Here is a 13,504-nt window from a genome sequence, read left to right as displayed (position 1 = left end):
AAAGGAAACGAACGGAGCAGACGACACCAGAAAAATTGAAGTTCGAAAAGAAACACCGACAATGGCCGTTGAATAACTCAGTTTCTCTCAATAGATGACTCTGATTCAAGTTTCCACAATCTTCCTGTGTTTTTATTGTTTACTTATTCTTGTGTTTTCTAATGCGTTGAAAGTCGGTTTGTAAATATTTCTAGTATGGTCAACGTAGTAGTTAAAACCTTCGGGTTATGCTCTGATAAGGCATTCTGCTGCTGTTCTTGCTTTAGTGTATTTTTATTTGAGCTCTGGAGGTTCACATAGATGTAATATGAATGCAGTAGAAAACGGTTTATTCTCCAACGCTCAATTTAAAGTGTGTCCAGTTTAAGTATAAGTTTAGTTGTTTTGTACAGACTTCATCGTAAGTGAAAGATTCCATAAATTCATGTACACATTAGCAAGTGTTCCCAAATCAACGAAGTTTATCAAGTGTAGTCAGGGTTTGGCTCCACGTTGATCGGGAGGAGAATTTTTGGTTTCCTATTAAGGGTTTTCCGGAATATGGGCTGTCTGTCTTTTCGCCCACACCCAATCGGGTTACTATGAATTTGAGGTGCGAACCTCAAATACAAGCAGTCGGCTGTAAAGGAGCACATTCGATCGAGTTATCGATTATGAGTAACACAGTTATTTGCCAATAAGACACCTTTTTCAATTTAGAATCAACCAATTCGTTGGCCCCTTCAACAGATTGCCTTTGTCAAGTTCTGTTGAAAGTACCAAAGCATTTAGCCGATTCTTGGTTGCACTTTTTAGATGGAATTATTTGCTGAACCGCCATCTTGGAGGATGGCTACGTGGCTTAACGAGTTATCTCGAAATTAAGACTGCTCCACACAGCCTGGGAAATACTCAAACCTATTGACCCTGATCGGCTATTTTCGGACTGGCCCAGCCAATCAGGGTCGAGCTGTAAGCGTAATGCTACGCGGAGAACTGTTGATGAAGAGGTATGGTAAGAATCAAAGGCCGTGAGAAAGCATGAGGAAAAACAAAGCTTATCTTTGAGTACTCCTAAGGGAATGTGATTGTCAACGCCAAATGCAGAGAATTTAAGGCAACAATTTTCATTGAATTTCAAGAAAATGGGAAGGGAGAGGTAATTTTAAAGGTTCAATGGGTAAGTCACCGAAAATAAACCAAAGTTAAAATGGAAATGCTGTTATGCAGGTACAGTATATTGCAGAAAAATGTGGCAGTGTCCTATGCTTTGTTTGCTATACCTGATACATTTTGAACACAACTGTTTTTGATACTGGCAACAGCCAACAAGATCCAACAACAGATAACAAATATTCTAGCAGCAAAGCATAAAAAGCAGGTGGATTTCTCAGTGAAATAGGGCTCACTTCCAGGGTCTCTTTGAGAGCACTGACGACATTTTAAAAGATGGTGGATACGGAAGAAAAAAGTAAGACATCCTGCGTCCCAAAATACCTTCCCCGATCCCAATCCCATGGAATCGTCAATCGGATAGCTTTTTGGACGTTAATTTTCGTCATTTTGGTTTTCGGTGTGGTTCTTCTAGATCGAATATTTTTCGTTATTTTACCTATACGTAAACATTTCTCAAGCCGGTCAACGTGAAACAGAAAGCAAGTTCTAATACTCGGTTACACCACTTTTTACCCCGAAATTTGTTTTTTTGAAATTTCGCGTAACATTACAATTATCGATTTTGGGAAACAAGATTTAAAGAATAAATCATCAATTCTATTTATATTCGAAAATCAAATTTCCAACAAAGCCCCTTGGGTGCCTTCGGGATTTAAGGTTAGTTTTAGTTGTTATAGTTGCTGTTTTCCAATTTTGTTTACAGAAGAAATAGTGGCATCTAGTTTTTAAATTTTTAATTAGAAAAAAGTACAAAGGTGCCATTTGTTTTCCAAATGTTGAAGCACCCCAAACTGTACAAAATGGCCGATTGTTGACTTTGTTATATACGAAAAAAAGATTCTAGTTGTCACATAGTTTAACTATTAAGACAATAAAATGGCGTGCATTATTATTTGTTACCTTTGTCATAATTTAAATCTACTAACTTCAGCTTAAAAATATCGTTAATACTGTTTTTCGCTTTCCTTCATTCCTATTGGTGGAAAAAATTCCAATAAACCTTTTCGGGTTCCTATCTGGAGGAGGAGCCTATTGTAAGTTGTGTTGCGTTAAAGGCCCCTAAACCTTTGGTAATTTAGTAAACTAAATCCCTCAGGGATAAATATATAATATGATTCCATTTTATTGGGTGGTTTGGGTCAGTTTTTGGGGTAAACCGGTGTGTGCCACAGTCATTAAGAAAAATGGCGTCTTAGTCAAAAATTTTATATTCGGAATTTTATTCGAAGTTTTATTCGTCATTTGTGATTCTATTTGAAAATCCAAATTAATACATTTGTTATTTGTAATACTTGAATTTCATTCGTATTGTTTTCGATTCTATTCCTTTGAAAAATGAACAACGATTTTCCTTATTCTACAGTACACTGAGGAGATCAGTGTGCGAGAAGCGAGATTCCGTCAAGTCAATGCAGAACTAGGGGCATGGTAACCAACAAAACGTCGCCATTTCATTTCGTCAGTCAAGGTCATTTTTTTTTAACCCCCCCTACTTAGGTCCCCCCCCCCCCTCAGGACAGCTGTGTGACTTCGTTTTTCCAGGCTGAGTTAGATTTCTCAAATTGACATTTTAAAGTCTAATGATCTTTCACTCAGTTAAAAAGACATAATTAAGAAAAAAAGAAATTGTACACCAAAGATTTTGTGCCTGATAGGATCAAGTTGTAAGCTGTGCTAATTTAATGCTCCCAAAAAATCGGAGGTCATTTTAAATACTAATGTAAAATCGGCAACGGCGTTGTCTTCCGTTTGGACCTTTGATGCTGGCGGGCATTTAGTCAGTCGAAAATTAGAACTTGTGCTGAAAGAACGTTGCTGCTCTTCGCTCCCGACATCAAACCTTGTTCCCCTGAGTAAGTTTAGGTTTTTTTGTCTTCTGGTTTAGAATTGTTAATTCAAGTAATCTTAAACTATGATTTGTGACTTACAAGTGATAGCCTTTCGAAGTGCTGATTTATTTCCATTCGTTTTCACTTGAAGCAATAGAATCATAAAATATTGGCTTGTTTCTTACATACTCTTCTTAGCTTTCGAAAAACCGAAATTAATAACCAAAAACCTAAAAACTTCAGTTTTTATTGATATAGAAAGTCATTATTCAGACTACCTATCAATACAATAAGCTTGATTCACAGTACCTTTTATTGATTAGTATATCCAAAGGATGTTGCTGCAAATAGGCTCAGTGCCATTCCTCAAAATTTTTTTTATCATTCAAAATTTCTTTTTGTGCGTAATGTGTTGACCCCCGGAACGCACGAAATGCTGCAAAATTATATCCCCTCGACAACTTGCCAAACTTTGAAGTAATGTAACAAGACCGGTTTTCTTCCGTCAATGAGAAATACGCAGCACTGTGGAACGATGTTCATAATTTCTTTTCTTATTTTTTTCCCCCTTTAGTTGGTAGAAGTAGTTGTTGAAGGACGTTAATGCAAAATGTCAGACCAGGACTCGCGTGGCCGAGCGAGAGGACGATCGCGTGGATTACGTGGTGACTCAGCATCGGACGATTCAGTACGAAGACCAAGAGAACATGGGACCGCTCCTTATACTACACAGCCACCTCACGTACGTTTCTATAATGAAAAATCCTGCTTGAGTTAATCAATATATTTTTTAAGAGTAGCATGCCGGTCGAGCTGGTAGCCGAGAACACATTCCGGAAGAACCAGAACAAAGGCCTTCATCGCAGCCACGTTCTGGATCCGGGGGACGGGCAAGTTCATTTACTCGAGAAGCTCCACAAGAACGTTCTGTGGTACCGCATGGCCGAGCTTCTTTTCATGGTGGAGCTGCAGCCCAGCCTCAAGCCTCGACCAGTCGCGCGCCCGCTCCTGGTGCTGGGCCTTCCATTAGAGAGGGAGCAACCGTTGGTGGCCGTGGTGCTAGTCGTTTTCGTGAACAGAGAGAATCCGTGATTGTGACCCGTCCTTCCGCTGACTTTGACAAATTAGGTAAATCGAAACAAACCTCCACCATTTCCTGTTATTTTTTAAGCCTCGTTTCATATCATAAACATATTTATGTGATCAATACTAACAGGAAGAATAGGCCAACATGTTCCACTGACTTCGAATTACTTCGAACTTATTAAGCGCCCTGATATGCACCTGCTGCAATATCGCGTCGATTTCACCCCAGATGTAGACCATATCGGTGCCCGTAAGGCACTTATCCGTGTCCATGAAGCGACTCTTGGAAAGTATCTCTTTGACGGGACCCTGCTATACAACATCAACCGTTTACCTCAGGTAATTTTTATATTTAGAGCACTGGTAGAATTGCTACAATTACCTTCGATACCGTGCACAGCCATTGGAACTTTTCTCAAAACGTCTTTCTGATAATTCTGATGTTGCCATCAGTTTTCGGCTCGTTGGAGAGATTCATAAAGAAGACGCTACTTATACAACTGTAAGCAAATCGTTTTTAACAATGGTGGGAAGATACCGTAATCTAACTTTGTGTTTAGGTAATGAATATAATTCTACGTCGCTGTCTTGGAATGCTCAATCTTACCCTGTGGAAACGCGATTACTATGACCCTGCATCCGCAACAGAAATTCCTGTAGGTTTCTTTTGAAAATTTTAAACACCCTCTATGTTTTACCTCGCTCTTTTCAATAGCAACACTTTCTGAATATATGGCCTGGCTACGTTACTACCATACGTCACCATGAGGAAGGGTTTCTGCTGGGGGTTGAAATAATCCACCGTGTTTTACGACGAGATACAGCCCTTGATGTGATGAACAAAATTCGTCAGGCGGGAGGGGATTTTCAAGTGACCATGTTTACAGCTATGCTTGTTCTTTAACTAACGGTATTTGCAAACTGTACCATCGTTTAGGCTATGTGCTCGGCTGAGATGCTTGGGAAAATTGTTATGACCCATTATAACAAAAGAACTTATCGAATTGATGATCTCGACTACACTAAAAATCCCCAGTCAACTTTTCACCTGCGTAAGGAAGATCGTGACATCTCTTATTTGGAATACTACAAGAAGCGTTACAATATTGACGTGCGACAACCCACGCAGCCTTTGCTAGTGTCCCGTCCTACCCGACGAGATGCCAATCGTGGAGATGATCAACCGATTTATCTCATTCCAGAGCTTTGCGGAATGACCGGCCTTACGGATGATCAAAAGTACGAGTGGTTCGTTGTCTTGTTGATTTTTTATTTGTTACTTATTTTTTTATTTATTTTTATTTATATATATATATATTGTTCTGCTGGTTTTTCATTTGATGAAAATGCGCTTTTCTTTTTAGAAAAAATTTTGGGCTAATGAGAGATGTTGGTAACATCACGCGAGTAACACCAGACAAACGCGTTGAAAGTCTAATGAAATTCCGGAGACGATTGGCCGACAACCCCGATGTGAGTTTTGCAATTGGCAATATAATGTGCCGTTTGCAATACATTCTTTCCATTAGATCCAAAAAGAGTTGCAAAGCTGGGGTTTGGATTTTGCCGCCAATGTCGTTCGCATCGATGCGCGTATTATTCCTCCTCAAACGATTCAACAAGGCGGTAATAGTTTTCCAACACAGGAAGGAGACTGGAGTCGTAACATTCAACGTAGGTTTTAAAAGATACTCGGCTGTGTTACCGAAAACTAGTTCAGCTAATTCTCTTATTTAGGATCCAGAATGTGCGTCTCTGTTGAACTCCGCGACTGGATATTGTTCACTCCTGCTCAGATGTCCCACGAAGTGAGACCTTTTGTTGAAATGATACAAAATGTTGGTCGGTCACAAGGTTTCGATGTTCCTGACCCTATTGTGTGAGTATTGCATTTCTCTCGTTTTATTCAACGCGTCGTCTCCGTTTTTTACAACCTAATTGACTGATTGGCCTAATTCAGTGTCCAGATGCAAGCGGATCGAACGTCCAATTATGTTGACGCTATTCGTAGTGAATGCAGCCGTAGAGAGTTCAGTCTGATTTTCTGTGTGCTTCGAAGCGCACGGGCTGACACTTATTCTTCAATTAAGAAGCTGACATGTGCTGAATTTGGTATACCTTCTCAGGTATATATTTTGTTTCGTATTTTTTCTCCCATGTTTGTTGTAAAACCCATACTAGATTTGATTTGTTTTTTAACAAGGTGATAACGGGTCGAAATATAAAAGGCGTGCAGGGCAAGCTCATGTCCATCGCTACTAAAGTCATGATACAAATAGCATCCAAATTGGGAGCTGAGCCTTGGAGAGTACTAGTCCCATCGACTGTAAAAAAAAACTATGTGTTCTATATTTTTGCTAACCTTAATTAATTATTCTTAAAAAACAAACAACAGAAATGGATGGTGATTGGTTACGACACATATCACGATGCTCGCCAGAGGAAGGCTGTTGGTGCGTTCGTTGCATCAATAAATCCATCATTCTCCCGATACTACTCTTCAGTTAAAATTCATGAGAATAATGAGGAAATTTCTCCCAGCTTCAAAGATCATCTTTTCGGTGCCCTAAAGTAATAGTAAATCCCAAGTATACAATAAGGTGCTAATTACGTAGTGTTTTTGTTTTCTTTCTTTTTTTTTTTTCACTTTTCCCCTTTTCAACCTTCCTTTTTTTTCTTCTTTTTTTTCTTCTTTCTTTTCTTCTTTTTCTTTCTTCTTCTTTTTTTTCTTTTTTCTTTTTTTTTTTTCTTCTTTCTTTTTTCTTCTTTCTTTTTCTTCTTCTTTTTCTTTCTTTTTTCTTCTTTTTCTTCTTTTTTCTTTTTTCTTTCTTTTTTCTTCTTCTTTCTTTTCTTCTTTCTTTTTCCATTTTCCCTCTCCTTTTTTACATATATAGAGCTTTCTACATTGTCAATGAAAAAACGCTACCGGGTGCCATTATTGTATACCGTGACGGAGTGGGAGCCGGAGATATTCCACGTCTCAAAGACACAGAAATTGCTGCGTTAAAGGTAACAGAAGAAATTCTGTAAAGCGTACAATTTAATTTTTATTTATTTATTTGTTTTGCAATGGAGTAGGATGCTTGTTCTGAAGCTGGTACTCGTACCAATTACATGGGGAATGGAATTTACAATCCACCTATTGCTTTCATCGTCGTCAGCAAGCGAATTAACACGCGCTTCTTCAATATGGATGGTCGTTGTCCATCCAATCCTGTTTGCGGCACTGTCGTTGACAACAAGGTGACGCTGCAAGAAAGATTCGACTTTTTCCTTGTGTCGCAGAAAGTTACTCAAGGAACTGTGTCACCCACTAGCTATAATATCGTTGAAGATCAAACTGGAATCACCCCTGATATTCACCAGAGATTGGCATATGCCTTGACGCACCTCTACTACAATTGGCCGGTAAAACGAAGAGAAAATGTTTTGTAATTCTTACTAAAGTTTTCATATTATGCTTCTTAGGGAACTCTCCGCATCCCTGCTCCGATCCAGTATGCACACAAATTGGCGTATCTTGTTGGTGAGTCTATCATGCAACAACCCCACGATAGCTTGTCTAAACTTCCGTACTATCTTTAAGTTGTGTGGCACGATTTTTTCAGTCCGTTCAGTATCGTTCTATTCCGGAATTTTAGTTGCTGACATTTGTTACAAAACTTCTTACAACTAGCAAAGTCAAAAAAATTGACAAAATTAGAACTTCGCTTTACATTATTAGTATTAATTTGAGCAAGGGATTTTTAACAATATTGTTTATTTGTTATTTAAAATCCTTATTTTCACATGTAAACTGGGAAAGCGATACTAAGTACCTGTCCTCGTTTTTGTAATTAACCAAGAAATTAGAAATAAACCTTTGAGTAGTTTTGTAGAAAAAAAAATTATGTCCGAGTCCATATTAGGTAAGACATTATTTTGGGATCAGTACAAAGTAAGAAAATGAGTTTGAAAGGTATTGCTTTAGGCACGCGATCGGTTTCCGGCAATGAAGAAGTTTTATGCCGAAAGCAGAGTAATAGAATACTGGTGTAGCCACGGCCATGTTAACTCCCTCTCTCGGATTTTTTCCCAAAAGTTGTTGCCAATTTCGCGTATCGATTGTGAGAAAATGAGGCAAGATATCGATTTAAGTGTACCATAACCGTAACTGCCACTTATGAATTGAGTTTTAAGGGTTGTTAAGAAATCTCTTCATGCTCTTACTTTTTTCACACTAATTAATTAAGCCACTTTTTGTTTACTTTCTGAAGTACAGACGACGAAAATGATACATCACAAGTTCACAACACAGCCGCTGTGGCGCTTTCGTTATGGGACAGAAAGACTTTCAGGCCAAAAAGGCAATGGGAGGGCCCGCCATAAGCGTGGCTACACCAGTATTCTATTACTCTGCCGAAAGGGTAGGGAATTCAGGGACCGCTAATTTAAAATTGTCGTGTACGGCTAATCCCTCTCGGAAAATATTTTTTCCCCGGTGATGTGTTGAGGGGAACAAACAAAGAATAGCGGGAACCACGAGACGTTATTTACTAGCTATCCAGCATCAAGATCTATAATGCCGTTTACAAGATATTAGTAGAAAATGCTATCAAGTCAGAAAAAGGGAGTGGAATAAAGGTCCTTGGTAAACCAAGAGGGAAAAACTGCAAGCTAGATAGGATTTTCATAAACTGCTGGATGGCAGTATCGCAACGACCCATGTGGGAAAACGGCGGGCACACAGTAGGAATAAGGATCCCGAAATGGAACTAGGGGCCCTCACTCAGTTCCGGAAGTTCCCGTTATGTTTGGGCTGTAGTTGCTCTTGAATCGCGGAAATCGTACGTACATGCTCTGATTACACTCAACGGCTCCCGCTGTTCGCGAAGTTTTTGATAGCGTTGGAGAAAAAGAATCACATAGCATAATCAAAACTGATCGCTTATTTCGATTAAGCAAATGGTTTCCTTGTTAAATTAGCCGATTTTAAAATAAACGAAAATAAAGTACTGTTACCAACCCAACTTTATATTTTGTTCTTTACGTTAGGTTAGAAAAAAACTACAAGGCCAACTGAAAAATAAACTTGATTTCCGTGATTAGCATTCAATTCTGAATTGAAATCATGTATTTTAAGCGAAAGTTGAAATTTGGCCAAAAATGGAAAAGTGGAAAGGGTATAGCCTTCCCACTTTTGTCAAAATCTGCGAAAAACGACATGTCATGAAATTCGACAAAAAGCATAGGGCATAACCCAAATTGAACGTTGATTTCGATTAAGTTGTTGGTTTTCTCGTTAAACCACCTGTTTAAAAAACCAAAAACAAAGTGTTGCCCTTTTTAAAACTTAGTTTTGGGGTTTTTCTGATTTCCAAGTGTTTGCGAATCTGATTCCGTTTTATCAAAAATTTATTAATTATGTGGAAAGATAATATTTTATTCTGAATTAACTTTTCATTTTGGTTGTAATAGGTTAAGTTTTATTGAATTCCAAGTCAAAATTCTAAGCCGATTTTTTTAACAAAAAGTCGGGCTTAAAATGTTGAGCTTAATTAATCAAGTAAAACTAGATAATTTACCAATAGATGGCTACACTGTTTAGTGTTTAGTGGATCCTGCAGTAGAAATTCATGGTTCATCAGATGTGGCCTAGTTGTTAGGGATTCGAGACGTTTTCAGCGAGGGGATAATGTTCAGTGCGATCCGTTTTAAACATTCTTTTGGCTACTGGTTGGAATAGACTAAAATTTGCAATTTTTTCGTACCAACCTTAGGGACAATTTTTTCCCACAACACACCATTGTTTGTATTGATTGTTGTTGTAGTAGGTTATGACGTAACTGAAATAACCATTCGTCTGAAGTGCGCCACCGCCATTGTCAACACGAATCATCTTCTGATACGTTGTCCGGTTTTAAAAAATCTTTTATTACTTAAATGTATTTTTGTAATTCCTTGGCCCTTGACACTATTTAACCAACAAAGAAACCGCCTTTTTCATCTTGCCATTAACACGGATACCTTTGTCTAATCTGATCGTGTAAACATGCTGATCCGATCTTGCCACTGGCCGAAGCCTTTTTTTTCAAATTTTGCATCCTTCCATTTAAAGATATCTAATACAAGCATTCTGGCATGTGTCAGGCAATAGGGTACAGGAATCGCATGGTCCCCTTTAGGTGTCAAGCCTGGCCTACACCCTCTGTAATTGAAACTGTATGTCAGTGCTATACCTTTGGTATTACGAGGATTTTGTTCATCTATTTGTCCTTGTTTTTTGTTGTTGTTTAGGTATTGGTAAAAGTAATTACATTGAGGTAGAGTGTCAATTTGGGACTTGATTTGTCATCTGTTGGTCAAGGTGGAAAAACAGGGATTGGTAAGTCTTATGGGAAAAAGCATCATTAACACCTCAATTCTTGTTATTTTATCTATTTGCCAGGATCAACAATTTTATTCCCACACTCATTTTTGGAATTCTTGGATCATAGCTGTTGTTGCAGGACACTCCTTGTTTGGGACTTGATTTGTCACCATTTGTCGATTTGGAAAAACAGGGATTGGTAAGAATGGAAAGAAAGCATCATTAACACCTCAACCCTTTGTTGTTTTGTCTATTTGCCAGGACCAACCATTTTATTCCCACACTTATCATTGGAATTCTAGCATGGTAGCTGTTGTTGCAGGACACTCCTTGGTTCGTTAGTGAGGTTCCAGAAAGCAGCATTCCAAGAGCAAGAATCTAGTTTACAGGCTATTACCACAATCTATAATGTTTAACTTTGTTTTCCTGCCTTGATGGTGAAATTGAATTATATTGGAATCTAAAAATTTGAGAAGCTATTTTTGCTTACTAGTGAGAAAGCATATGTTAAGAGTTGCTGAAATGTGTGAAACATGCAATATGCAAAACTTTTATTGAATTTGACAAAACTACCTTGAATTTATATTTAGAACATTTGAGTTTCCAGTGGCAGGATAATGGCTATCGATTTTGAGAATTTGAATGGAAAATTTTAATTCTGCATTAAGTACTTGTTGCCTATATATAGATAACTAAATCACGATCCAAGTTTTGCTATATCTTGAAATAGGTTTCTTCTAAGATACAAAATTTAATACACAAAGATATAAATGGAATTGAATTTGTATTTTCCCACCTCCACCCACAATTCCACCACTATTTTACATGACATGTTATTCAATACATACAACAAACGTTATACAATAAATACAATACATACATGCATACATACACAAACACTAAAGTTAACCCGTTGGCTGCCAAGCCATTACAACCCGTAGGTTGTTCTCCTACAGTCACTACGCATCGTTTCAGAGGGATCCGATGAAAGGGGGACTTGTCCGAAGACAAGTCCGGGCTGACTTGACGATGGAGACCTTTACGGGAATGCACACCTCAGGTACTCCACCATCGCATCGACAAGGGGAAGTCCCTACTGGTGCATTGCCTACGGCGCCCTAAGGCGCAAGGCGACTGCCCCACCCCATGGGTGATCAACCATGAGGCAGAACAGCGCCGCCGGTCCCTATAACTAAAAAAAAAAGGGGGAACAAAATGGGTGGCAGCCAACGGGTTAACTTTAAACATACCCTTTAAAACAATACAAAAAAAACAAAACAAACTACCAAACACGCGAGTTTCCACGATGACGGCGATGAGGAGAAGACGAGCGCGAGCAAAGACGATGAGCTCGATGACATTAAGGCAAAGACCATGAGCTTGAAGACCATGAGTCGAAGGCGGCGAGGCAAAGACGATCAACTTGAAGACGGCGAGGCGAGGCGAAGACGGCGAGGCGAGGCGAAGACGGCGGAGAGGCGAGGACGGCGAGGCGAGGCGAAGACGGCGAGGCGAGGCGAAGACGGCGAGGCGAGGACGGCAAGGACGATCAGTTTGATGACGATGAGGCAAAAATGAGGCGAAGAACAGAACTCATTTCTTTGTCAGTTTCAATCTGTATAAGAAAAAAAGGAAAGAAATCAGACGAAAGAACAAAAGCATAATCATGGTCACCGTCACTGATAAACTCTTACAAAAAAAAGAAAAGAAATAAAATTAGCTGAAGGAAAAAAAAACAATTCACACATGGTAATTGGTCATTTTCCCATTGGTAATCTACTTGTAACACTAATATTTAACGAACGATCGTGTTATTGAGCTATTTTAATTGAATAAAGATTCTGAAATTCTAGAGGGAAAGTCTACTACAGATTAGTCATATGGGGAATTAAAAGGTGAAAAATATTCCTAATTCCATTAGTCCTTCTCCACGTAAACATGCAACTATCAGATGTCTTTAATAATTAGAGAACACCCAGTGAGCTTGGGTTTTAAACAGGCTACTAAACTCTTTCGAGTCAATTGACAATCTGTTGTGAGGGACTAATTTAAAAGCAATGCTCCTATGGTAAAATTACCAATCATTCATACTTGTCTTCCATACTCTGTAGAGGAATAAAGAGATGTTCAAAGTAAAACTGAACCTAAAGATTAAATTCAACAAGAACACAAGTACTTTTTCTTGGTTGCCATCTAAGCCAAACTTTACTATGCCTTGTTAGCAAGCTGCCATCTAACTTTTTCCAACTATTAAGCTAAAAAATAATGCCAGTTTTATAGTTATTGTCATTTTCAACTTACTTGAGGCTGGAATTCACAAAAACAACGATAAAATGCACAAAATTAACAGAGCAAAGGCTGTTGTAACGTTTAGTCCGCCATTGCAGGCAGAGCAGACGAAATTTTTGTTCAATTCTATGGATTTTATTCCGAATTTATGAAAATATTAATATAATATATTTTAAGAGCATCGAACTCCTGACCTCCGCGTTATCAGAACTACGCTCTAACCGACTGATCTAACGTACTTGTTACTTATTTTATTTTAACTTTTAACTAAAGTTAGCTTTTTAACTAAAATAAGTTTACTTATTTTAATCTGTAATAGGGTAAGGAACGCCAAATTACTCCCTTTTTTCAGCATCTTGTTGAGAGCTATTTACATTTTTTTTTTGCTGAAAATAATCAACAACCAGCAACCGAAAATTTAACTCAGGGAGGTTTCCTAGAGGTTTGAATCTTGCCTGCTAGACGGCGCAACAGTTTGGGATCGTTGTTTCATTTCCTCAGGTCAGTTAAGTACATTGCTGCTCCAATCACGTAGGACAGGCAGTAAAACTGCTGGACAACCTCCAGCGTCGTGAGCTAATCCCGTTGTTCCTTCAAGAGGAACGACTTCCGCCTAAATAGAAAATAACAATAATCTCTTATTATTGACTTCAGTGTAAGACTTTGAACTATGAAATTCTATATTTTCGTGTTAATTGAGTTCAACAAATTTGGAATTTGAATTTTTTTGTAGCATGATTCAAGATCATTTCCTATAAACAAGTCCACAATAGATCCATCTAATAGAATTGCTACG

General features: G+C 38.4%; 1 protein-coding gene and 1 long non-coding RNA gene across 2 annotated transcripts; both read left to right on the top strand.

Moving 5' to 3' along the window:
• Positions 1 to 2,772: 2,772 nt before the first annotated feature.
• On the top strand, positions 2,773 to 7,957 carry LOC116917547 (piwi-like protein Siwi). The gene is made up of 17 exons (XM_045170096.1): positions 2,773 to 3,008; positions 3,559 to 3,726; positions 3,785 to 4,112; positions 4,201 to 4,409; positions 4,471 to 4,572; positions 4,631 to 4,726; positions 4,786 to 4,941; positions 5,008 to 5,309; positions 5,435 to 5,543; positions 5,600 to 5,744; positions 5,808 to 5,949; positions 6,031 to 6,196; positions 6,274 to 6,396; positions 6,466 to 6,641; positions 6,965 to 7,079; positions 7,149 to 7,478; positions 7,539 to 7,957. Exons 2-17 carry the CDS (start codon positions 3,595 to 3,597, stop codon positions 7,653 to 7,655), a joined length of 2,748 nt encoding a protein of 915 aa, XP_045026031.1. The 5' UTR covers positions 2,773 to 3,008; positions 3,559 to 3,594; the 3' UTR covers positions 7,656 to 7,957.
• Positions 7,958 to 9,531: 1,574 nt separating this feature from the next.
• LOC116917546 lies at positions 9,532 to 10,971 on the top strand. The gene is made up of 4 exons (XR_004391187.2): positions 9,532 to 10,271; positions 10,347 to 10,434; positions 10,498 to 10,618; positions 10,681 to 10,971. It is a non-coding gene; the product is annotated as an uncharacterized LOC116917546 (long non-coding RNA).
• Positions 10,972 to 13,504: the final 2,533 nt, after the last annotated feature.

Source organism: Daphnia magna, linkage group LG2 (assembly GCF_020631705.1).
Source record: "Daphnia magna isolate NIES linkage group LG2, ASM2063170v1.1, whole genome shotgun sequence".
Classification (NCBI taxonomy): Eukaryota; Metazoa; Arthropoda; class Branchiopoda; order Diplostraca; family Daphniidae; genus Daphnia; species Daphnia magna.
The sequence above is the reverse complement of the archived record's forward strand: the minus strand, read 5'-3'. Positions and strand labels throughout refer to the sequence as shown.

Coding starts and splice junctions, on each gene's coding strand:
- LOC116917547 (XM_045170096.1), top strand. CDS start 3,595: ATGTCAGACCAGGACTCGCGTGGCCGAGCGAGAGGACGATCGCGTGGA. Junction 4,113..4,200: donor CGCTGACTTTGACAAATTAG/GTAAATCGAAAC, acceptor CAATACTAACAG/GAAGAATAGGCCAACATGTT. Junction 7,479..7,538: donor ACCTCTACTACAATTGGCCG/GTAAAACGAAGA, acceptor TATGCTTCTTAG/GGAACTCTCCGCATCCCTGC.